This window comes from Bombus pyrosoma, linkage group LG9 (genome assembly GCF_014825855.1).
Source record: "Bombus pyrosoma isolate SC7728 linkage group LG9, ASM1482585v1, whole genome shotgun sequence".
Classification (NCBI taxonomy): domain Eukaryota; kingdom Metazoa; phylum Arthropoda; class Insecta; order Hymenoptera; family Apidae; genus Bombus; species Bombus pyrosoma.
The window spans coordinates 3,013,850-3,041,233 of NC_057778.1; the positions used below are offsets into that span (position 1 = coordinate 3,013,850).

General features: G+C 32.7%; 2 protein-coding genes across 3 annotated transcripts in view; one reads left to right on the forward strand and one right to left on the reverse strand.

Annotated features, from left to right (window-relative positions):
- Positions 1-24,643, reverse strand: part of LOC122570831 (autophagy-related protein 16-1) — a 606,503-nt gene extending 581,860 nt beyond the window's left edge. Inside the window, exons 1-8 of one of the 2 annotated variants that reach the window (XM_043733702.1) lie at positions 24,177-24,643; positions 23,736-23,994; positions 23,472-23,634; positions 23,261-23,349; positions 20,891-20,944; positions 20,187-20,325; positions 17,913-18,018; positions 16,293-16,435 (exon numbers count right to left, since the gene is read on the reverse strand). In XM_043733702.1, the coding sequence (XP_043589637.1) occupies positions 16,293-16,435; positions 17,913-18,018; positions 20,187-20,325; positions 20,891-20,944; positions 23,261-23,349; positions 23,472-23,634; positions 23,736-23,994; positions 24,177-24,306 (1,083 nt within the window). In that variant the 5' untranslated portion in view covers positions 24,307-24,643. The remainder of the gene's footprint in view (positions 1-16,292; positions 16,436-17,912; positions 18,019-20,186; positions 20,326-20,890; positions 20,945-23,260; positions 23,350-23,471; positions 23,635-23,735; positions 23,995-24,176) is intronic. The other variant, XM_043733703.1, reaches the window with a different exon arrangement.
- Positions 24,644-25,180: 537 nt separating this feature from the next.
- On the forward strand, positions 25,181-26,036 carry LOC122570819. The gene is made up of 4 exons (XM_043733676.1): positions 25,181-25,263; positions 25,367-25,502; positions 25,606-25,691; positions 25,841-26,036. Exons 1-4 carry the CDS (start codon positions 25,181-25,183, stop codon positions 26,034-26,036), a joined length of 501 nt encoding a protein of 166 aa, XP_043589611.1.
- Positions 26,037-27,384: the final 1,348 nt, after the last annotated feature.

Sequence of the window (27,384 nt, forward strand, 5' to 3'; positions counted from 1 at the left end):
CCACGCATACCTTTTTCCTTTAAAACATATCTCCGTATACAACAAACAGGTAAAAATTCTTTTTAAACGCATTATTCGTTAAAACTGAGGTTCAAAAAGCCTGTTACTCTTTACAGAGGATTTTCTCTGAACAACAACGAATATTAAATTCATAAACAAGACGCGAAAGAAAAGGAAATCCTCTAAAATTTGTATCCTTAATGGGATTTAATACGCCTGAAGGACTTATCTCTGTCGAAATTCAAGGATATTCGATGGGAGCACAAACGTGATACAGTTATAACACGAGGGGAGATTTAATTAGCTGGATATTCATGGTCACGGAAGACAAAAGAAAAACGAACGTTTTGAAGATGCATAATAGAATGACAAGCGGTGCAATTGTGAGAGAATTCATTTTCACACAATAATTTAGTTACAAGTTATCATCTGTACCGCCACCGCGATGCGCGCAACACACGTTCACACCGAGCAAACGTGATTTCAACGCATAATATTCAACAGAGTTCAAGCCCATTCATCACGACGAATTGTGTTAAGCTACGCGGGTTTAGCAGCGCGAAAATACATAAAGTCCTCATAATGCTTGGACCCGCCTCGTGATTTATCATTTGCATTTCTTGAAGAAAACACCACCCACTTCCAGTTCTATACTTTCGAGGGGTCGAAGTTCGCGACAGTCATCAAAATCTCTCGGTGGAACCAGTCCTCTCTAATTTGAGCTCTGATAAGGCTGTTATTACAGTCGATTCAAGAATCGCCGGTAGTTGCGGAGGACGAAAACGCGGTCGTTCTTGAAGATCAACGCGAAATCTCCACTTAATTATACTTGAGCGAATCAACTAATTATCTTTTTCTCCCTTCTCACCTCCTTCCCTGACGTCGCAACATCGGTGCTGCCCAACCCTCTGGCCTCTCATCCCTCCCCCCCCCCTGATTCGTCTTCTTCCTTTCTTTATTCTCCTTGCTCGAACTTAACCGAGCGAATTGAGTGCGTCCGTCTAGTGCAGTTTCTCGGTCGATATTCCTGTCCGCTTTCATCGTAACTATAGCAACGGCGATTCACGAGGAGACCTTCCGAACTGGTCTATTCCGAATAAAGATTCGTCTTTAATTATAATCTTTGACCTAGCGAGGATCCTTTTGCCCCCATCCCGGCTATCACGGACGCACAGACACGTCTACTTTGGACATTATAATGATTCCTTTGTGTCCTGTAATCAGACGTCCTCCTTTTTACCCAGAGTATGTTCGTTCTTTCATAAGAGGCAGTCCTAATTTGAAACGTCAATTTTTAACGAGTCGTTACGTCTTTATAGCCGGCGACCGGTATCCTTAATAGGTTGCAGATTGAACAACCATCTCAGTCATTATAGTCGTTTATGCATACAGAATGGATTGTTTGGTAGAAGAAAATGTTTGAAAGGAAAAAATAAAAGTCTCGAAGGACGAGTTACGTGAATAATAGTGTCGTTTTTTAAAATACATAGTTTTATTCGGAGAAGAAACGATAGAGGTTATATTCTTATAAAACTCATACAGGAAACTTATATTGTGTTAGATGTTTCTTTTATGAAACTGTAAGTTGGTTATATCTAATCAAATATATAAACAGATTTTAATATAATGTTAATGAATATGTATGAATATTGATTCCGATTGCGGTTCGATTTGTTGTAAAAAGTGTTTTAGTAAATTAAGAACTAGGTACACACTGTTGTGCAAAAAGAAGTTAATTAAAAGCTCGCAGTTTTATAGATGGAGGTACAAGGGTTTACCAGAAGAACACGAAGACATAAAAAATATATAGAATTTAAAAATAACAAAAATCACAACGACGGAATAACTCAGAAAAAAGCAGATATTTATATTTACTTTAAGACCTTTTTATTAGAAAATATTCTGTAGAACAACGCTATTCATATTTAACTGTACTTTAAACCGTTTATCATAATAAAGACAGCCCGGAATTCTAAAACTCACTTGATATGATAATGACACGTTTTCTCTTTTAACTTTAAGATGAACAATTCAAACGTCGTTCTAAACAGTACAGAAAAGAATAAACTGAAACATCAGAGAAGCACAGTTGTGAAGAAACAACCATACAAGCTGGAAGTGTTTACAGTGCTTTGAAAAATTAATCTCTGCTCCGTAATACAAAGCGTTACATTCGTCACCTGTTAATCGTTGGTAAACTGAGCAAAATCCTCTGAACCGGCGTTATAATCGTCGCGTGTTATGTAAATCATTAGTAACTTATTCCGGAATTTACCGAGGACAAGAGAAGATGGTTAAGAACATACCGTGTGTTTAGACAGATCCATGTTGCAATTTGAATGCAAATATGAATGAAGTACACTGCAGCTGTAACTTCAATATGCATAAACTTATTCCGATGAAAAGACATTTCGCGATTCTAGTTGGTATTGTCATCTTCGCAGTCATAGTTTTAAAAGAGAGAATAAAGGAAGAAATAAGTGGAAAAACAACAGCCGATAACGAAATGAACATTTTTAATATGGTTCTGATTCATTGACAAATGTGATATCTATTGAGATAATAAACTTCGACCAAACGCATTTGCTCATCTGCGTTAATAATTTGTTATTAGAAAAGAAATATTTTGGAGTCATTTTGAAGATTAAGGTGTTATTTTAAAAAACTAATATATTGTACGAAAAGAAAAAATGTTTATAATAAATCGTGAATACCAAGAAGATAGTTTTGGACAGATAAAAGTTGACCAACGTTATCTAACATTAAGTCAATTTAATAGAGAATTAGAAATATTAGAATTTAGAAATACTCGATCCTTAATAGTTTGAGAAAGCATATCAATCTCTTACACTCTATATAGATTTAACATAAAAATCAATATATTAATTATCCAAAATTCAATACATTATTTTTTATCTGGCAATTAAATGTAATTCCATTCTTATACCCTTCTCATACGTATGAAAAATTATTTTACGTGAAAACGTTTGATCCTGTTTTGTCCAGTACCTAACGAACCTCCAGTTTCCATTGAAACACTATTCAGAACCATGCGCATTCATCACTCATTCCACACATGCAGCACACGGGAGCACAATGTGGTTGATCCTAATATATCAACATTTGTTTATACCACCGGAGAGATTGCTAGACTCGTCTAATTGAACCGTCACTGGTTCGCAGATAAGACCTCCGCAGACTCTATTTGAGGATACAATGGAGCTAGAACACTGCGTGCGAAATTATCTGACATTGTGCCATTATAGTCGGTAGTCGTCCCTCGATCTCACGACCCAACAAGGAACATCGTGGTGCTGAAGAGTAGGAGAGAACGCAAGGGGACAATCAGTGGAATAGGACAGGCACTGGCGAGACGCACAAGTTGAAATGATGGTAGGGGATTAGCTGTGTAAAAGCGTCGGAAGAGAAAGGAAGATAGAGATGCAAGGAAAACGAAGGTTTTACATTTATCTGTGGCAAAGATCCATCAACTAATTCCATTAACTTAAGACTTGGGATTAACGAATAACGCGCACGAGGGTCTCGCAAAGACAGTAATTAAATATCCCACTGAGAGAGCGATTTCGTCACGTAGATAGATTCGAACAAGTTTCGAAAACTTCCTGTAACGCGATGTGAGGCATTAATTTACGAACGCAACTGTGAATTAGCGTCTAGGTTAAGATACATGTTGGAAGTTTATATGCGCGTAACAAGTGAACCTCTCATGTGCCGAACTGGATCAACTCCATTTCTTTATCGATCTCTTAACTTTATTAATATTCGATTCTTACGAAACAAAAGAGTATGAATTTTTGCTCCTTTGAATAGAAGACCTATGCTTTTTTCTTCCGATAAATACAATTTAAATATTGAAGCTTTGTCCTTGTTGGTGAAAACCGTTCAATTATTGAATGAAAAACCGAAAAACGAAAAGGAAGATATACGAGAATATTTCAGTAATCGGGAATATTTTAGTTTTTAAATAGGAAAATAGTTTTGCTTACAAAAGTGTAGAGGAAAAAAGACTGAAAACACAAAATTTTGTCTACAGCTGCTGAACTATTTATTCCTCCAAATAAAACACCGTATTTGAAAATAATTTGTTGATTGCATATTTCATTGGGATAACACATAATTTGAATAGTTATTCAAAAAATATTCCATTCAAACACGAGCTCGATCCGTAGCGACACAAGTCTGAATCCGTATTAAATTTATATTCAACAAACGACAATGTATAAAATATTCACACGTACGAAATGATATTTCCGATCGATCACATATTCCTGCTAAAATTCCATCTGGTGAAATTAAAAGTCATCAATAATTATCGGGTATTACAATTCACTGCGCCACAATTATCGCAGTAATCGAACTGTTCGAGATACAATGCCCAAGACCTGCAATAAGCCAAGCTCCAGATTTAATTAGCTCAGAATTCAGGAGTTTGGTCAGGTTGGAATCTCCCCGTTAAAAGTTCTCGACACTTTTAATTTAAATCCGGTTCATATTTGGGGCAAAGGGTGCAGAGAAATGTTCGCGAGCAAGGAAGAGAATAAGTCGGATGGCACTGCGAATAACATCATACAAACCGTGTCCCATTAATTAAATTCCTTCCAAGGAGTTTTGCAACCCTGTCGGTATGGATACCGCGAATGAACGTGGCTGGTTCGTTAGATTCGAATGGCTGCGATATCGAAAATAGTTTCGTGCTCAATTTACGTTTAAAGCATGCCATGGAATGTCGGCTTTGTGTCAGCTGTGGAACATCGACCATAGAAATTGAAGAAAGATATAGAATGAGCGAAAGGCACAAGAGAAAAGAAGGGACAGCAGTGAAGATAGACGAATTGGAATTACCAGAGCCATATTGGTTTATGCCTGGTATGCATAATTTTCTCTATAGAAAAAAATCAGATAGATCTCTTTCGATCCATGCTTCAAATAATGCATAGAATGTAAACCTTAATATCTTGTTCATTTAAAATTGGTTGGAATACATTTTTACCTTTATTTCTTTAATTCTTTTGCTGATATATTTCGCAAGTTTTGAAAAATTAAACGAACCATTTTGGAGGAAATATCAGAATGTAATAATTCTGCAATAAATGATGCAATAGTGAAATAAATGAATTTTCAGAGAAGGCAATTTCGAAGCTTGAATATCATGAAAAATATTAACGACGGCCAATGGATATCTGAAATAAATTTTTTTACAAATTTTAACTAGCATTATGATTCAGTAAATAAAAATTGTGAAACTTGATTATAATTTAGTTTTATAGATCTATTTTAATGAAAGAGTGACTTTTTCATTAATTATTTTATTATTTGTCTATGAAATGAAATAAGCTTATATTTTAATATTTATATGGATAATTATTTCCTGAAACAATAATTTCCGATTCCATTATGTTAATTGTGTCAGAAATACGGATATCCTTGCCTTAAACAATTAGGCTCGTACAGTTAGTATTCAGGTCCTCATTATTAAAATAAGAACAATTGTGAGGGAAAATGCTTTTACATAACATAATACGGCTCAAATATATGTGAAATATGTTACAATATTTAAAATCCAAATCATTTTATTTGAAAGTGTTTGAAAGTGATTCGCTTAATTTCGATATAAATTGAAGTTACTTTTCTAAATAAAAGCTAATAAATTAATTCAAATAACTTCAGATTATTATTTCCTACTTTCATTTCAAATAATCTTGCACTTTTCATATGTCCGTCTTTATAAAAGTAATTTCAAAACTTGTTAATTTCACGATATACGTATATCTACCATAGTAGAAACGAATCGAAGCTACAGAGAAAACACGTAGTTCCCGTGGAAAAGAAACCCGGCGCATTCCCCGTCGTTCTTTTATAACGAAAAAAGCAATTCCTCCGGCGGATTACAGGTAACGTCGTTAAGTAAAAAATTTTCGCACGTTGTGTTATTGCGCGATTAATCTCACGCCAATCAAGAAGACGCCCGCAATCACGAAGAAGAGAACAAAGGGTCACGTTGCATGGGAAACAATGGCGTTGTAACGAGAAATGTCAAAGAACGTTCACCTCGCTCTCTTGTCGTTCCTTTTCTGCGCGCGTGATCGCGTAGTTTCGCAGAAAAACAGCACACGCCTTCCACATTGTCACGCGATGCGTAATAGCACACGCATGGTGTCGGTTCGAGAATAATGGATACAATAAATGCACAGTGTGCCGGCTCGAAAAGAGACGAGGCCCGTTGACTGAAGTCAAAAGTGTAAAAGCTTGCGCTTTCCAGCCGATTTCACCCTTTCGCTTTTAGCTGCAAATACAGAAGACCTACATACACGGTTCAGAACACGTTTTAACTTGCAACTCGAGCCGCGCGTACGTGGTCAGAGCACACGAGTACCAAGCATTCGAAGAATGGCGACTTGAATTGAAGCTAAATCCGATTTAGATCGGAGGTAGTCATTGTGCTATATCTATAATCTCTTCTAAAGCTCTGAACACCGTAATTGGAGCGTGTCTAAGAAACTCCTCTTCCCCTTTCGTTCTCATCTTCTCTTTTTTCTTCCGTTTCGTCCCTCCTGCTTCCCCTCCTTTCTTCCTGTCAACCGTTCATTCAATTCTTTTCTGTATGCTTACGCTCCGACAGAAATGGATGGAATTAAATGGCGAGAAAGGTTTGGTCGCTGAATGATCCTCTAATAAAGTACCAGCCAGATCTAATTAAATTATTAAACGATTCCGATGAGATAAAGAAAATGGTTTCCAGTTATGTACGCTTCAATCGAATTATATTTTACTTTGTAATTGGTAATTATCGATCAACGTCGGCAACACCGACAAAATTATCTCTTTTGATTTTTCAATTATACCCGATGTCGTTGCTGTTCTGTTCGTGCGTAAAAACCCTCCGGCGGATAAATATTTAAACAAGCCGTTGTTAAATTCCTTTATATGAGGCTGATATTTAAGGATAAAATAATTTTGCGTTGTTGACCGAAAGCATGTTAATTAAGGAAAATGTCATTATAAAAAAAAGAAAATATTTGAAATACAGATCGCAATAAATAAATGCATGAAACAACGATAAGTGTATTTTGCATTTGCTAATAAAAGATCAATCCAATATTCTGGACTGATTGAACTTGTGATATGCGCTAATAACATTATACTGAATTTATTGACGAACGACTGTGTACAATCAATTGCACGTTATTCCACTGCAGAATAATTAACAACTAAATTTAAAATATAAAAATTGTAATATTTATTTTCAAATATTTGTAAAAAAAAAATACAATACTAACATGTTCGTTGTTAGACTTCTATCGATAAACTGTTATACATCAGACAAGAGTAACGAAAGTCAGACGAACTAAGAATTCGAAATAAAGATTTCAAACAATGTCAACCTTCACGACAAGCATGACTCGAAAAAGCGACGAAACTCTCGCAAACCTTATTTTAAGAACACCTAAGCTCTTTTTAGACTTTACCTAACGTGATATGAACGATGAAAGAACCAGTGAAGTCTAACTTAACACTTCGTTATCTTAACGATGAAAACGAGTTGTCGTCTTTAAATGTCGTTATGATTAATATCGACTGACATCTGAAATTCTAATGTGCATAGCAGCTCGATCGCAAAACATGTAACTGGCAATCATGGAGGCAAATTGCAAGCGTTCACAGTTCTCCATTAACGCTATTCAAGACATGTCTGAAGCAGGGCATTAATTTCTAATTAACGGCTAACTGATATAGGACATGACCTCTCTCTCTCTCTTTCTCTCTCTCTGTCTCTCTCTCTCTGTCTCTCTCTCTGTCTCTCTGTATGTATATGTCCATCAGTGATGCCAGTTCCGTTTCTGTATTCGTGTTGAATTCCGCATGCACACACCACCGCCCGTTATTTGGGCATATGCTTTTATGAATCTTCCAGCGAAGTTCGTGCTTCTCTGCATCACGCTGCGTTAAAATATGAAAGAAAGGAAGACACCGGCGCTACTTTTGAAAGTGGCGTAAATACTAATTACTTTCGCAGTCGTGGTTATGCGACTGAGGTCGAGAACATCAATCGAGATACGTACCGAGGACACAGAGAAAAAACGAATGAAAAAAAGTGAAACGGCGGTGGAAAGAACTGGCTTCTGCCTTTTCACGCTATAATATATATATATACCTATAAAAGATGTTACAAAAGAAATGGGAGATATTTGTAAGATATAATTCTAGATAATAAAGAATGTTCGTGTACAAAGATGTCAGTCGAAAAATGTTAGCAGGTGTCGTGGTAATACTTATGAACGTGTATATATATGTATATATGTATATATCTCACCGCAAGTTCCACCAAAATTCTTATAGAAACCTAACACCCGTTTCGTATATCAAGGGTTCACTCCGTCTCTTTCTCTACTCCCATTCGAGACATAGTTAGCTGGCCAAATATCTACAGGTTGTTCATTGTCCCGCGTGTGTTGTTCACTACAAACGTGCTGATTTCGTTAGGCGTGTCCCTGGCCAACGGCCAAAACATTTACACCATTCCACGACAGAGAATCTGCAAAAGTTTCCGATTCTGTCGTTTCCAAGTGTTGCACGGAAACACAAACGGTTCCTAAATTGGAATTGGAAATAGACAACGCGGTATACTGATTTACACAAAATGGAGTTTAATAAGTAGCATGAGCACAGAATGTGAATTATTTCTGTTGTGAGCAGAATAGAAGTAATATTTATGGACGAGTGAATAGGAGTATTTTATAAAAGAATAATAATTGCAATATATTTGTTATAAAATAAAAATTGTCAACCAACCAGAAATTTATATCTATACGAAGAAATCTTATATGGATGAAAAATTCCTATGCGGCCGAAGGAAAGTAGAGAAGTCCTTCCATGATAGAAGAAAATATTTCGAATATTTTCCTATACATATAACTTTGAGAGATTCAAATGCAGCAGAACATTTTTTATGAACTTTTGTATATCGAACTGAAAATATTTTCTATTAGTAGGAAACTGAGAAACGTTAATTTGTGAGAAAATTAAAAGAAACAAGATAACGAGAAATAACGAGAATAAATTATTAAAATTCCAAATAATTTGTAAAAGCTATAAGAGAGCCAAACGTTTGCCATTTTCATTTCATTTAAAATAAAAATATCTGAAATTTACCATAATTTAACAACACATTTAAAGAAAATTCGACAAAGATTTATTATAATTAGAACGAAAATGAACGTAAAATTTAAATCCTTTCCTCGTTGAAAACGCTGTACGATGTCCCAAAAAAATGTTGCGAGTGTACACGTAGAATATATATGTATTTGAAAACATACTCGCGTTGAATTCAGATCTCGTGTTTCGTCCTGCGTGAACTAAATACGCTGTCACTGGCTAAATATAAAAAATATAAAGAGGAAAGTAAAAGGGAAAAATGGTGTAGCATATGAGGCCAAAGAAAACTGACGTGAGCAAGGGTGCTAATTTTCGTTCCTGCTTAACTGCATACCTCGACACGTACACGTACAATGAATACTATTCATAATATATGTAGTTTATATACACTCAATAATGAGACAGGAAATAGGAAGAACCTGACTTTCACAAACTATAACGAATATCGATTGTCAGTGCATTCACCTCAAGTACGATGGTAAACTGATAATTTTATATTATAAAACAAAATTCTTATACCAAATGAAACACGCAACAAAACTAAACATCAAACTTTTCTTGATGACATACTTTTATTTTTCTTTTTTTTATTTGACCATCAATTGGTTCCTGCAATTTAGCATCAATTGCACCATCTTTTAATATATTACAGTATCGAAAAAGATTATGTGACAATTTCCTAGCATGGAAGTATAACAAGCAATTAAGTATTTCATTGCAAACTCACTCGTTGTTGAAAATGACAAGAAACAAAAACTTGAACATACAAATTAATACATAAAAATAAATACATAAAAATTTGCTGCACAAATTATCATCGTCCTTTCTTAATTTCTCAACTATTTGCCAAAAATATCTAATACTATATTATTCCGAAATAATTCATAATATATGTTTCACAATAAAAATATCGAAGAATAATAGATTGTTTTAAACGAACTAAAAATCCAATGTACATATATCGAAAAACGAACACCTTAAAGCGAGCAACTGATACCGAACATTTTTCCAGCCTTCCATAAATGGAATTGCTAGATAAACGAGGCAGAAGGTAAACGTTAATTCCGCTAGAAATTTGCAATCATCTAGAAATAAATCAATAAAAGATGGGAGGCAGCGTCTGGCCACATGGATTCTCCGCATGTACCGTTGGGATTTAATAGGTATTACGTGCAATCCGGCCTTAATTCGATAAAACTGATAGCCACCCGCTCCTTGTAGCCCCATCGATGAGCAACGGAAAATAAAAATGCCAGGAGGAAACAACGAGAAACGGTTCGTTCTCTTCAACACGCGGCGCAAGGACACCGCAAAGCCAGTGTTTAGATTAATTCCCTGTACTTTTTTTTCTCCCTCCGTGATATTCCCGCAGCGTACCTGACATTCCTACCTATATCCACCTATTCCTATTAGGGATGTAAATGCGGTAATTTTGCAAGGTAATTACTGAGCTCGGCTTGAAAGTAATGCCTTTGAACGAAGGGGACTACCATCGTGGTACCCAGTGCCCACCGTGTTACCCTGAAATTACTGGATGACGCCTGAGAGCACCTTCGTGTTTCCTGAATTAACGCTTCAGCTTTAGTCGAACCGGTTTACCCATCTTTTTTCTTCTTTTTCTTTTCGACTTGAATATGAACATTTGTCTAATTTCCATCTACCTCTCTAAAATCATTTTTACCTTTTCATCGTGAAGATTAAGAGAAATGAAGTTATTCCATTGCTTCACCTGTCATCTGTATTATTCAGAACTCATTACACTTGTTAAGGTGTTAAAATTTAGTTAAACATATAATGTAAATGCTAAATAATTAGCATAATCTTTCAGCTAAAAATTTATTATTGCGTGCAATATTTCCGTTATTCTTTGAGACATGAGAAGGTATTATATTGTAGAAATGCATATTATAGGTTCATAAATATCACAGAATGCCAGTGATAATATTTTCATAGATACAAGTGATCCAATTTTATCTGCTTTTGTTAAATATCACGTCATATTCTCTTATTCCTGATACAATAAGTCGTCTTTGGATTTATAGCTTCAAAGATGCAGTGTAAGATCATTACATATAAAAAAGAAAGAAATAATAATTGTTCTATTGGAAAATATTCTCCAAGTAATTGCAAGTGTATTACGCAAAAAGTAGCGAATAGCAAAATCATTGCAGCACATAATACAATCAAACAGACAAAATAAATGCTTCCGAGATTCAATGATTGTAATTTTGCATTGATGGAAGTGAACAGTACCTTCAGCAGCTCTCACAACATGAAGATCTGTATTTTACTCTTTTCTTTGATATTTAATGACCTTGCGTTATGATTCATTAAAATTTTCTAAATGACAGCCATTGCACCGACATTGGAAAAAAGAGACATAACGTGTTATTTAAGAAAATTGAAGTAACTTTTCTGATACATTTCCGGAGAAAAAAGTTTATTATCAGCGTATTATAGTATCTTAACACCATGCAGCTTCCAAAACGAATACTTCCTTGGTATCTCTAAAGATAGAAGGGAAAATATTTCAAGTGCACGACGTTATAGCTTCACTCTGTACAAGGATATATTTTATATCGGCGATCAGAGCCTAGCAACGATCAAACAAAAAACTCATGTGTTCCAGCCAAAAGGAAATCGAGACATAAAGCAGCAATCAACGAGCCAAGCCTCGTTAGAACTTAGTCATCAGTTAATTGCGGAAGTGTATAGGCAAGTAGTAAAGTATGCCTGTCTTTTGGTTCGTATTAGATACGTGCCTTAAATACCATATTTAAGTTGGATAAAACTCAATAGTAAAGTACGTCTCGAATAATTAAAACCAATTGTAAAGGAGCATGTTCGATGGCATTACTTATTAACTTGATTAGTCTTAATTATTCGTCTGCATCTTTACGTGCTTCCTGTATACGCTTCTTCTTAACAGCGTAAATGAAAGACTTAAAATTCATATGTCGTTGTTTTACAGAATTATAAGAAAAATCACCCACATTTAGTGAAAACTATAAATTAAAACCTCTCCTCAAAGAATATTTGGAAGAATATAAAATCCAGAATTATATTATAAAACAGAGGATTTATATTTAATATAGCAGAATTTTATACGCATATAGAATTTTATTCAATTTGCTTTATATATATAATACATTTTATAGTGAGGTATAAAATGTATTACTCTGTACAGTAAAGTAGAATTATATTATAAAGTTTGATGGGATCCATATTTAATATGGTAAAATTTCCCATAGGTGTTAAATTTCTTTTATCGAAGAAAACAAATTACTCTATAAATTGGTATATTCCATTGCATCGCTAGTAATAATTAAAAGGAGAAAAAGTTCTTTCGTCTATTAAAAATAATTCACATATTAACACACGAATAAGAATTCTACCCAAACGTACCACTCAATTTTTGACAATGCATGATTCAAGTACAAATGCTTTTATAGTTAGTGGCAATTTGAGAATTAAGGGGTATTCGTGTTATTGTTACGTGGCTGTTATTTACAATCGTGAACAAAGAACAGGACATGAAAAGGAACGCGAGAGCTTGCACCTCTATTGGAGAAAAGTGTAAAAGGTATGGCGATTTCACAATGGTGAACGACCAGGAAATCACTGAGGGCTTCGCCAGAGAATCGATACCGTGTCGGGACGTGAGAAATCCAAACGACTGGCGCCCTACTGCCGCGAAATTGAGTCCATTATCGCTCTGACCAGGTACCCTCCAATACCATCGATATTCGTTTAACGCATCGTTTCCCTGCCAGGAGGGTGACAAACAAGGGTCCTAGCGAGAAATATAAAATTTAGGAAGCGAGGTCAGCGACCAAAAAAAGGAAGAGACCATCCAAACCGCCATGAAGATCGGAATAGAGAGGGAAAGAAAGAAATGGGTGATAACCCATGGCTTTCAATTTTACCGTTGCTGTGAGAAACTCTTTTTCTTTCTCTATCCATTTCCATCTCTCTTTCCCTTGTTAGAAAAAGCACTGTGAGCAAATAGAAAGAAAAAACCGAGAGAAAAGTAAAGGTACTTCTATGATTAAGGGAAAAACTTTATTCATGAATTCCATCGCATCTATTATACCCGCTCGAATAAAATCTATCCGCGAATGATCCTGCGTCTTACAGAAGCGATTCGTTCCTAGAGAAAATACTGAAATTCCGTAATTGCGCCTGCTTTTTCTAACTACTTTTTCACCGACTGACTTTGAATAATCGATGTGAAAGTAAATGTTATGCGTACGCATTTCCTGAACGCGTCGCGTCGCCGAGACGAGAAACTGAATAAAAGGAACTATAATTTACAGAACGAGAGGCGTACTTACATATGCGTTGATACGAGTCAACTTCACCGAGAATAGCAGTAAGAAACATTGGCTCGCTACGTAAGGAAATTGATCAAGGGTTCCTGTTCCGAGAATAACGTCTGAGAAACATTGTAGACCGTTGGAGACGAAGTAGAGGAGAATAAACATCAAGCGGTCAGTTCTCGCACCTTTCATCGTGAATAGCCGAGAGTGGCTTGGCTACGCCTCGAATCCCTCACAGTTCGCGTGTTTTCTCGTAAGTTTACGCGCCATTGGCCGCCAATCTTTAGAATGAAACTGCCGCTGCTGAGTGGATTCTCAACGCGACTTGCTCCGAGAACAAGACGCCAGGAAAAAATGCGTCGGGTGAACAGTGAAAAAAGGGGGCTTGAAGGGAAGAGAAACGAGAGGAAGACCTCCGAGCGGATGAAATACCCGTATATAACAGTCACGATCCGAGGGCGACGAATAATCACATTTAACATGTCCAACGATACGCGAACAATACACCGACCGTCCTTCATACAGATATATTACACATTGTATTCCATCGGCAACGCCACAGCTATAAACGGCGATATTACCGCATAGCAAGCAGCCTGAAACCTTACAATGCATTTTAGAAACGCACTATGAAGTATGTCATGGAATTGTAAAGTCACGCTATCGTCCAATCTACCTTTCGTAGATACGCTCGCGCTTGTTACACGCTTACATATTGTCGACTACGTCCACGACTAAGTCCTCCGTATGATTGTTCAACACAGACAAATTCGATTCTTTGTTTAACGCGTTATCCTGGAAAAGAAACGATAGGTTGTGTAAAAGTTCTAGGTTCTTGTGAAAATAATTTGCTAGACAGATAAGTACTTGTCCATGTTTGTTGTACGTACTATAAAGTTTCTGAATTTATGCTAATTCTTTTTAGACTACTTTTACATATCTTTATAGATAAATAGTTATTTATAGCGTTGTATTTAAACAACTCATAACTTTGATTTATTTATTTTGAAATATAGTACCTCGTATAATAATTGGAAATACTAGGAAACTTTTGAAGAAAGAATACTTTAGCCTAGAATAAGAATAATATATGCGTTCCTTGCGTCATTTTACAATTTATATCGATATTCAATCATTCCGATAAGAATATCGTACAAGTAAATATTTTGCCTACAATAACACGTTAACCGGTACCATTTCTGGTATCATACTCCTTCCGAGTATGGAAAATAAGAGGACATCAAAGTGTGATAAAAACCTTGAACAATAACACAGCAGTCTCCACGCTAAATCTTTTTCTCCATCTCAAACCAGCTTATAAACTTCACGATAGTCGTCAGAAGTTATTCTACGACGTCACCGTAGACACGCAATCTTCACGATTTCATCAAAATAACAACATATAATAGCAAAAATACAATTACATATATGGTATCCGAGTCTAAAAGCAATTGATGCTTTTCATAAAAACTATGTATCTACGTGCTCAACGTATACGCATGTCTTTCATCTCAACGCAAGAAGCTCCGCTGAACATGTAAAAAACAAAAATCATTCAACAGATGACTTCTTTCCTTTTAACGAGATCTGACGAAGCAAGCACAAAGAGGAAGATAGTACACGCGAGGAAGGTAACCACAAAACTTTCAGTTCCTTACCAATATGAAGAGTCGGTAGGGAACGAAACTAGGACAAACTTTAGATGAGAGAATATCGACATCATCGACGAAAGGAGACAGTATTATTCTTTTGTGAAAGATTATGGAAGCATCCAAGAAGTGTAGCCTATTTCAAGGAGACAAGGGTGGCGTTGAAGATCCTTCGAATGATTTCACAGAACGATTCTGTTGGAATAGTTTTTGCGAATCGTCATTAGCTTTACGATCTCTCAACAGCAGATTTACATGAAACGCGGCATAATAGGTCGTCCAGAAAGGTGACGATAAATTTCATATTCTAGTACTGGCAGATTCACAGACCATCTCGCCTTGGAATAGCTCTGTAATTTAATGCGCGTTTTGCTAAGCATCTGTTTATACACTAGGACACACTACGGAGCCAATCATATTTTCATAAGGAGAACGTAGGAGAACGTCTCATTATCGTGCTTTCTTTGTCATTTACTCCTTTTTCATGGAAATCTTTCTTTATTCCTCAATGTAGCGTGATATATATACAACGATAAATAAAAATAAGGTCTGCTGTTTTAATATATCCGCATTGTCATAATAATTCGGTAATAATTTATGTGCTTTTACGTGATTTTGTGTGATCATTCGTCTATCGCGATATGTTAATTTATAATTAAAATCTGTCGCAGTATGAAACGATATTGACAATCGATTGATGCGATAAACATTTTGCAATGATAATATTATTGATAGGTATAAGGATTTTATATTCCGCGAACCACGCATTATTATTACAGATATGAGACAATATTAAATTCAATTTACTTTAGATTATAATATAAACATTTGAAATATAATGATTCAAAGTAGAAGAAATAGATTCTTAAATTTAATATTATAGAAAAAAGAAATTGAAAATTACGAACGAACATTTCTCTATTTATATTTTCACCATTCTACTTCTGAAATTATTCATTACCCGACTTCGAACAAATTATATTTAAATAATATTCAAACACATATATAAACAAAATCTATGTAGCATACGCTATTTGAATACAAAAATTGCTACATGGAAAAGAACGAAGTACATCAACGATTGCTCGATGAGTAAAATAGAAGCTACATATTTTTGCAAGATCAGCTGCATGCAAACTTTTCCACTTACCTTTAGCCGGAAGTCATTGACGGTCCACACCCGGCTGGCGTAGTCGTTCGACGCTGCAAGCATCAGCGTTCCCGTAGAATCGAAATCGACGCACATCACCCCAGCGTTACTGCCAATAAGTACTCCTTTACTCTCTGACATACCTGAAACGTAATATTTATCATAAATCTAAATTTGTAACGAATACAGCTAATTTGAATTGTTTGTAATTTATTGCTTCTACATCGATTATTTCCGATACCATTCGTTTTCCTATCTGCTATTAATCTCTTTTCAAATCATATCTTTTGCCTCCTAACCGATCGAATCAATCAAACTACGAAATTCAATGGAAACAGTGATGGTCATTGAGTGGAATAAAAGAAACGAAGAAAATCGAAATGAATTAAAAATGAAAGATAAAGCGGTATAGAAATGTGGAGAGAAGCAAAAGTCGAAGATTACGAGAGAAGCCATCGAAGTGACCGGCTAAGCGGATATAACCCGAACAATAAGGACGGATGTTTCATCCAATTTGCAACATGGCGCGGAGATTACATTTAAGCATGTTATAGCACGTGTGATCATTCGACCATAGCAGAGAAAACGTTTCTAGCGGCGGACAGGACTTTAATAAACGCCTGGTTGTGGCTCGGCCATCCACTAACGCATCGCAAGTAACCTGTTGATTCGTTAACATACTTCATTCAGACAGTGAAGAGAAAAGAACCTTTTGAGAACATGTCGCGATACGCTTCGCCTTGCGCGTCATCTCCTCTTCCTATTCGCGTGGCACCTACCTATTTTTGCTTACTCTTCTAATACTTAGATCATCTTATTATAATAACCGTCAATAAACTTGATAATAAAGCACGATAGAACTCATCACAGAGTAAAACTGGTATGTATGTATAGCTGCATATAAATATCATTCTAAAATGTTTTTGAAATTTTTTAATAAAATTAATTATCGTAATAGCGCGTGGCGAACACTGATTACATCCTACAGTTGGCTCTTTGTTGTGTGAAAGGGAAATCACCAAAGCACGTATTCATGAACAAAAGATGGTAACAAAGTTTTAATTGGCCTATTATAGCAAGTTTTAATGAAATTTTAAAGTGACTTTCGTATCGCTTGATTGGCCTGCGTAACCTCGTTAAAGTAAGGAAATTTGATAGATATTAAGGTGATGCTAAATTACTGTGACAGAATCGTACAACAACAGGCATTATGATTGATTATTTAAATTTTCAAAGTTTCCAATTTCACATTGGCTTCGAGAGCGGTTAATGCAACGAGGCATCCCTACTGTTTGACATTACCGCGTTTAATTCTGGACTCTTGTGACGTTCAACGAATCCGAGCGATAAACCCAGTGAGACTTGTGACTGAAACGAGAGTGGTGTAATAATTTACGCGATCTATTGCAGCTTGTTACAAATTTGAATAATAGCGGGACCACTAAATAGATTATACACATGGGGATCTCGATGCTTGGACGCAATATTTGCGTAGCAGGGGCCGTTCAAAGAATCGTTTACCTTGATTAATCGCTCGTTTATCTGTGACGCGCGTTCCGTGACGAACATTTAAATAATAGACGACCGTTCTAATAGTACGATTTTGTTTCACTTAATCACCTTTTGAGATATTCCAAAGCTTCACCTTCCTGTCAGCTCCACCGGTGGCAAGCATCCTCTCGGCGGGAGACCATTTTACGGCATAAACTTCTCCGTCGTGTGCAGTCTGTAAGGGTTATTAAACACTTGACGTATAAATTTTGAAAACTTTTAGATGCATGCATGAGGCAGTAATTAATAATAACAAGCGTATCGGATTGTAATTATGTTGTCAACTTGTATTACAACAAAGTGTTTAAAGTACAAATTTGTTTCCGGAAGATCATTATCGTTTAATATTTCATAAAACCCTGTATAAAACCTTATTTACATTACCTAAACCGTTTACCAAATCGCGAGGACTTAAAAATTTATAAGACTGCTACTTTTTATAAGAAACTTCTATCTAAAGCAGTTACTAATATATAAAATATTCTTTTTTTCTTTTGAAAATGCTGACAAAACGGCGGAAATACTTAAAAATATTGAACATTTGAAAACTAACAAAACTAATATTATTTAACTATGAATTTCATTATCATTGCTTTTATTAATAGAAATTTTTCTATCATTAATAGCAATGTCCAATGAATGTAATATTCGATAAACAGGTCGTAGAATATGAAAAAATATAAAATAAAATCCTACTAATAGCAAAATGCATTACATTTATAAATATCGAAATAAATGTATTACAGGTTTCATGCATAAATCGCGCATTCTATCAATTTCTTTCTGTATAAATATAATAATATATTCCATGTAAAATGCTTTAGTATTGAAAATATGTAACTAAATACAACACATTAAACTTCGATGCTATTTATATAATAGACAGTCCATACTCGTTAAAACTAAATGCAAAATGGTTCAAAAATTCATACAATTTTTATTAGAACAAATTGTATTGATAAACTATCATTTGCGAATTACACTGTGTGTTCTCATTTAAAATCGTAGTATAAATGGTATTAAAGTAAAGCATATAGATACATTACAAAACAGTTTTAATAGCCACATCATTTTTCCCCTTTTAAATAATATAATAATTTAAATTGTAGTTTTTACTGTACTATATACTAACACCTTGATATATTTTTAAATGGAGAACAAACATACTTAACTAACTTAAATAACATGACATTGTAATATATTTAACCTGTCTATACTATAAATAATACATATTTCTTACATATACCCAAATAGAATATAACAAAAATAGACTTTATGTGATTGTAAACACCGCTAAAATACATAATCGTATAATAACACGTACATTAATATTCTAGTAACATAACATGCATAAATGAGAAATACAAGATCTATAAACAGTAATAATATATGTATTCAATAACTAAGTATATTCCCATTAAGTAGCTTATTGTTCTAGACACAAGGAGCTAACTTAAAGCAATCGATATTATCCTGATACCTAATTTTAGTAAATATAGTGATCGATATTTTTTCTATGAAATCACATTGTTATATAGAGAAAACTTATTAACACTGTCAGAATAACTATTTGTAAAAGATCCATATAAATACATATTGTCTGCTCTACCTATTTTTGAAAGAAACTAGATCTTTTAACAGCTAATCTGCTTATAAAAAGTAATAAAAATAGTGTATTTATTTTTCGTTGATTTGTAGATACATAATATGTGGATAAATTATATCTATATAAGACATGTAAATTCATTAAACGAAAACGAATGTTGCATATGCACGTCAATATGACAATATTTTCTAATTAAAAAGTGGTATGCAATTAATACCAATTTAGTTTCTTTTTTAAGAAAAGAAAAAAACAATTTCTTTTGAATAATAACTTTTTAAATCTTGATAAGGTTGCAAAGAATAAATGACATAAGTTTGCAGTATAAATAATTCTTCTCTCTATAAAAATATATATATATAAATATATGTCATATCTTTTTAAAAAATACTTTAAGTATTCGATTTATAAATGTACCACGTATTCAAATCATTTCTGATGCATTACGTGGTTCCAATTCTTTTTCAATAGTCTGAGAATGTTTAATTGGACATTTAAAATCATTGTATGATTATTAATAATATTAATGCAGGAGTAACATAAAAACAGAATGCTCGTGTAATTGTTCGTGACAAATTTTGCAAATATCAAGCATCGAGTTTGCATCCAACAACTTTCTTATTTTGTCATACAAAACATGCATTTTCGTGTTACAACGAATTAATAAACATTTGTACTAGAATTTCCACAGTAATAGCGTAATATAAAGTATTTCATAAATTAAAGTTTTGTCAACGTACAAACGTGACGGATACTTTTGTTGGGACCGCAGTAGGAAGACCAGAGATTCCTTCTTTTAAACTGGATCTATCGGGACTAACAGGTCGTGTGTCACGAGCCGCATCTTCCAACTCTTTCTGCATCTTTGCTTGCCTTTTTCTGAAAAAATATATACGCATGCCCACGATTTAATAATGATTCAATAACTATTAGAAATAAAATATTCTTGCATATAAATACCCAAAGATATCGGAAAGTTGCCCTTTCTCTTTGATCACTGTATTGTTATGTTTCATGCAAGGTAAAACAATTAGTCAAACCAACGTTTCGCTGTTGTTATTTCTTCATATTAACAATAAATCTCCCAATTAATTGTTATTTTAAACGTTTATCTTATTATTTTTATTATTTACATTAGTTATATTTATTTGTATTTAATAATTATTAGGTTTACTATGTTTATTTAGTAAAACATATGTTTCAGCATAATTGCTTTTTTTTTTAATTCTCTTCATTTATTTTAAATTCACTCGCTCATTTTACTTTTTTATATTAATTCGTATTATAATAATACATATATAATGACCATGAACACAAAAGCAAAACCAAACGAAAAGTATGGATATATGCGAACGTATGATATGATCAGCTTCCTTTAATAAACGACCCAAAGCTGTATTGAGCTATAAGCATAATTTTTGTCACGTCACTTGCACAAACTTACCCAAATTTTGATATGGTTTGCATCAAAAAGGCTGTCGGACTGGAAAAACTCTCACTGAAAATAAAATGTCAAGCATTGTGAAGTGCTAATGTAATTGCTACTATGATGGTATCTTGACGTATCCCTTCATTCTCTCGCTCTGTGAAAAGTTTAATATTTTTCATACTATCTTAAATGATTTGTAAATATTTGTAACTGACTCAGATGTTAGTTTTAATAAAATTTCATAATTTTTAATCAAACATATTAAAATGTATTGTATCAAGAAAATATAATCAATTATTCAAACATAATCTATATTGAATTCAAGAAATTGACATATAGTGTATAATAATGTATCAAAAAACATTTCAAAATATCCAAAGTCAAAAGAGATATGTATTTTTACATTTACTGGTCATAAAATCATAGAATTTGAAAATTCAGTTAACTGCAATAATCTTATCAAAAATAAAATTTAAATATAGCAAAAGATTACCCTGTACATATATTTTTCTTGTTCTATTAATTGAAAATACTGCTGTCACAATGTGAATTCTTTTTGTTCCAAATTTAAAAAAACCTCTCACTTTAAAAATCCATATATGATACAAATGCATTATTTTGAAGTGATAAAAAACAATGTTAAAGAAAATATTCTATGTACCTACAATAGATAGTGAAAATGGAATGTGTGAACTTTATTAAACCGTTAATAACAAAATACTTTCAAATTAGTACAGTACTATCATGCTAACAAAATTAATAATTCCAAATTTCGTGCATATGGCATTCGTAAATTTAAAACTATTGATAGAAAGCATAATTGCTAAAAAGTATCAAAATTATATGCAAAACTTTCTATGATACTGTGGCAAAATGTAAAATTTGACTTGATTTATTAGTATAAAATATCTTCTTAGATTATTAATTCAATTTTAGTATTATTAATATAAATTATATGTGTAATGAAAACAAATGTAAGAAACGATGAAAGAAACTATAATTGTATTACGAAATTCTTCGACAGAATTTTTGTTTCTTTATCATAATATAAAAAATCTGTTTCATTTATATATTTTATATAGTTGTATATTATATAGATGAAGCATATTGATAAACTTATTTTAAATCAGGAAATATCACAAAATACAAATGTAACTTCGTGTATATACTACACGCTGATAACTAGGCGTATGTACGGATCTATAAGATTTAAAAGTTTAAAAATTATACATATGCATATATAAATGTGTTTTATAAATATTAAATGCTTACCTCTTCTTTTCTATATTCATTTGGATAATTTTTTAAAAGACACGTGTTTATTATATCTAATAGATATTATCTTTTCAAATGTGAGAGTTTTTGCCGACAGACGGTACATAACATCGTATGCGATCGATGGCAAAAGTAAGTGCATATTTGCTATGATTTTTATTCATTGCTACTACAAGATATGTACAAAATGAAGCTTATGGCATATTAGAATAGTTACAAAAAAATTTAAGAATTCTACGATTTATTCCAGATATCTGATCCAGTCTTATTGAATTCTGAATAAAATATTCCCTATTTACCTTATTTTAAACACAAAGATATATATGTAGTATAATATGTCAAACACATTACATGTATTTTAGTATCTCCAGAATGCGATTAACATATCATGCAATTATAGATAAATTATTACGATAATGAAAATATTTTATCACTAAGAAATAAAATGTGAGTAATTCTCAAATGCAAACAAAATCTATCTATAAAAAATATAATTAGCCTAATATTCTTTCTTATTTAATGAAACGACTATACTATTAGAATCTTCTGTATTAGTACGAATCACACGAATTTTAGATGATGTAAATATATATATATGTTTCTTATGCAATAAAATTTGAATTTTATGGATAGTAATATTTAATTAAAGGGCTTCCAATTAAGAAAAGATTAGAAATCCTACATATTATATTCAAATACACAAACTGCAGTAATTAGTCAAGCATTTGAGGATAAATTATGTAAGGAAATATACAATAAGCAAGTAGAAAAGATCTAATCTATGCAAAATACAGCAATAAAAGATTAAGGATACAATAAAGATATATTGAAAGTGATACTACCTTTGCATGAACATATGGTTTCAGAAAAAATATGATACATACAATAATTTACTACTTACAAAAATATACTAATTGTAATTATGTTACATTTAGGTCAAAAGCCATCACATTTTCTATTTATCAATAGAAAATATGTGTAAGGAAACGATAATAATCTTACACAAAAATTTAAATTACTTGCTTTATATAAACAAAAAATTAATAGAAGGAGAAAGGACAATTAACAAGAACAAAACGCTAGCAAAAAAGAAATAAATATGGTACTCACTTCAGAAAATTGTCGTTTTCTTCATTCACTTTCTCTGCATCTCGTGTTTTGTACTTAATTAAACGTTCTATTAATTGGCGATTTTCTTCCTATAAATATTAAAAATATATTAGCATTTAAAAATATAAATATATATTATGATCAAGCATAAATCATGCAAATTATGATATTAGCAAAAAATATTTTACATTGCATATTATATTATAAATACCTGTGCTTTTCTAAGTTTTTCTTCTAAAGATGCAAAAGCAAGTTGCAAGGCTTGATGCTCATCCTTTAACATTTGATTAATACTTTCTAGCTCTCTTTCTCTGCTAAGACATTTTGATACTTCTAAACGTAAATTGGCATTGAGTTCCATACTTTCTACCACACTGTAAATTTTACAAATATCATGAAATTAATTATTGAAACATATAATACATATATGATTGGAAGAATTTGCAATTCTGTTAATGAAAAAAGACATATATACCTTGCTTCCTTGATTTGAAGCTCCTTCAACATTTCCTGCAATTTGTTATTAAGATCTACTATTTGTTGCGTATGTTCTCCTTTTCTTTTATGTAATGTTGCTAATTCTTCTGCTTGCTTTAAAAGACGAGCTTCAAGATCAGCATTTACACTTAAACCAGGAGTTCCACTAGCTGCTTCTCGGCGAAGAGTTTCATTTGCTACGGTTAGTTGTATATTTTCTCCACGTAATGTGTTTGCACTTTCAAACAATCTGTTATCTATAAAATAAAGATAGTATTGCACATCTATTAATTGAAAGAATGATATATGTACATTTGAATGGATATCAAAAAGATTATAGCGCATCAAGTCAAAATATAATAATAATAACAAGTTGATACTATATCACTTAAATTATTGGAACTAATTATATTAAAAACTACATGAAGAGAAATCTTACGTAAACTAATAAGATCTGCAAAACAATATGTTTGTTTCTTGTTCCTTTCTTGTAATTGTAAAATTAGATCTTTCCTCCAATTATTATCTTCCCTAGAATGTGATGATACACCTGATTCACTCGCGGCCATTTTCAGTGCATAAAATATCTCTTTACTATTGTTGTGATGTAAATTATTTGTCTTTTCTTATCAAAGTCGTATAAAAAACATTTGACAGCAGAACAGTTGGTAGATATTTTGGCAACCTTCGACATACACTGATTTATCACGAAAAATTTATTTTAGACCAATAATGTTTCATTTGAACATTAATCACCATTAATATCGAAAAACGTCTTACTAATCACATGACATTCAAATTTACCACGAATATTTTTAATTATGAAAATAGCTATTCTAACCTAAGTATACCAAACACTACACTGCTACCCTGAAATTGCCGGTTATTCGAAATGTCGATATAGGTGCTTTGCGAGATTTCGATACTTCAGTATTTGAATTTCAAACACAATTTCACTGAAGTCGGTAACAAATGATAAAATATTTTGCTGCAACTTCTATTCAGTAATCAATTACGTCATATATGACTAGCATAGATAAATTAGAATAAACGCCTATTATTTATTCATAATTAAAATTGGATATATTTGAATATGAACGAAGTAAACTAATGTGCGGCAGATGATGAAACAGTTCGCTGCATCCCGTTTTGTTCAGCTGATATCACATGCCATTTATCTAGGTTCGATATGTGTCTTCTTAAAAATTTTCAATAATTTTACTTTCGAAAATCATTAAAAACAAATTGTTCAATTTATTCTAAAACAAAATATTTATTACTCTATACTTAGTCTGCATTTTAAATTCATCATTTTTAAACCAATATTTATATCATATTAATTATTATTGACTAGCATATCTTTTAGTAGGATAACAATCAAAATTGAAATGTAGAAACAAATATTTATTGGTCTGTCTTCCACGTTCGAAAAGTTTTGTTACTATGAAATACAGGAAAAGAAACAAACGATGTCACGAAAAGAGGTCAAATAAAGATACGGTTAACAAATTGGAATTAACTAACAGGTATAAATATTTCTTTTAAATTATATGTAATTTTATATTAATTGATTGTTAAGCAACAAGAATTGTTCAAAAATAAAAGAAAGTTTGGATAACTCAATCATAGAAATAGTAATCAAATAATTAAAAAACGTCAAAGAAATTATGTCAGTAACCGGCGTCAATCTGGTCCAATGCAATATGTATTTTATGCCATACTTAATACCGATTTGCATATGAATCGAGGAACAGCAGCGGCAAATGTATGCGTGATATAAATATAAATTATTTAATAATTGCCACAAAATAAATTTTAAAATATACATACTTGGTTTAAATAATGTAAATTATACTAATTAATTTTAGATAGCAGTTGGTTTAATGCTCCTTTATAATACAATAGACACTGACCAGGTGAAATGTCAATATATTGATAGCTGGACAAAGAATGGGTATTATATGCTATACTAATTTTTTTATATTCATAATTGTCTGTATCAATCTATGATATTGATTTTATATTTAACTTTTAACTTTTCTTGCAAATAAGAAGGAAAACAAACGTGATACATAATTCATCTAATCTATTATGTAAAAACAGACAAAGAATAGTAATCTTGAAGGGATATGACCACAGACATTTGAAATACCTCCAACAGGAAGTAAAATTTATAGCACTCGGAACGTACGCAGTTCGACAAAAGTGGGGACGGAATAAAGCAATCATAGTATTAACTGTTTTTGGACAAAAAGAAGATTTGGAGGATGTTTTCGAAGGATTAACATATTTACGATAGTAGAAGTTAATAAAAAATAAACCCATAATTTTGAATACCAATAAATAAAGTTCTTCCTTTAACTCGTCTTATGTATAAATGTATGATATTTTACCTTTATCACAGACAAAGTGGTATGTGATATCAGTTAAACAAAACGTACTTGCAGCTCTATAATCTATCTTAATTTATAATCGACAATCTATAATCACATACAAGGTACAGATTCCACGTTTCTGACCCGCTTACCATTTTCGTCTCACATGAAACGCTATCGATTCAATATAATAGCGATTTGAAATAAAACTAAAGTCTTGTATGAAATTACAAATAAAGTGTATGGCAGAATGTCCTATGATCACAAACGAACTATGGAATTTTATACTACTACAATATCTCATAAAGCATTGCTTCATTACGCACTAGTGCAATTATTATTTTAATTACTTATGTTGCTTTATTTAACGAAACGTTACATCTGCTATACAGATATATGTACGTACATGCATATGTACATATATGTATATATATACTTAACTGTAGTGAGGTTCAGGAAGAAAAAGAATAATTAAGTGAATTCGATTATTATTCCTACTAATCGGAATAAAAATATAAAAATAATATAATGTTCATGCCATTGATAATTTCGAAAATGAAATTATTTATGTGGTTAGAACGTTAAAAAGTTAACAGCATACTAGGTTATCTTGAAAATCACTGTTTCAACCGACGTTTATATAGATTATGCATAGACGCGTACTATAGATGCATGGAATTTTTTATTTTCTCTACAATAATAATGTGCAATTTCATAGTTCTACACAAATCTTTATAAATCGTGGAACACGAAAAATTATTTCATGTTACATCTAAAATGAGTTATTACTCGTGCTATCTCTTTACAAATTATATTCTCCTAATACGAAATCCCAATATTGTCTGAAAATTCTATTAACATCTAAGAATTTGTAGTAATATCAATGATTTTGTACCAGGAGAATATAATTCAAAAAGAAGTGGCAGGATGAAATACCAACTTAAGTTACGTTCCTTATCCTACTAATCTGTTTTGCCGATTTCTAAGTTTACAGAAATTTTGTACTAATGTTTTAAAGCTTTACACCTACTTGTGCATACTTACCTGAGAGAATAGGATGTGGGTGTTGGATACAGATTGGGTATCGATTAAGCACGGATTGGACATCGGGTCTTAAAAAGATTCTGTGAAAAGTATAAAAATTATAATTTAAAATTCGATTCTGAGTGATTAATTAGATTGTGAATCACTAATAGTTTCTTTGATCTTTCACTGACAAGACACGAATGGATCCTGGCAGACTCGAACGCCACTTATTTATATTAAAACAAA

Excerpts from the sequence above, each read along its gene's own strand:
- LOC122570819 (XM_043733676.1), top strand. The coding sequence starts at position 25,181 with ATGAAATACAGGAAAAGAAACAAACGATGTCACGAAAAGAGGTCAAAT. Across the intron at positions 25,503-25,605 it reads GAGGAACAGCAGCGGCAAAT|ATAGCAGTTGGTTTAATGCT; the intron begins GTATGCGTGATA and ends AATTAATTTTAG. Across the intron at positions 25,692-25,840 it reads GATAGCTGGACAAAGAATGG|ACAAAGAATAGTAATCTTGA; the intron begins GTATTATATGCT and ends ATGTAAAAACAG.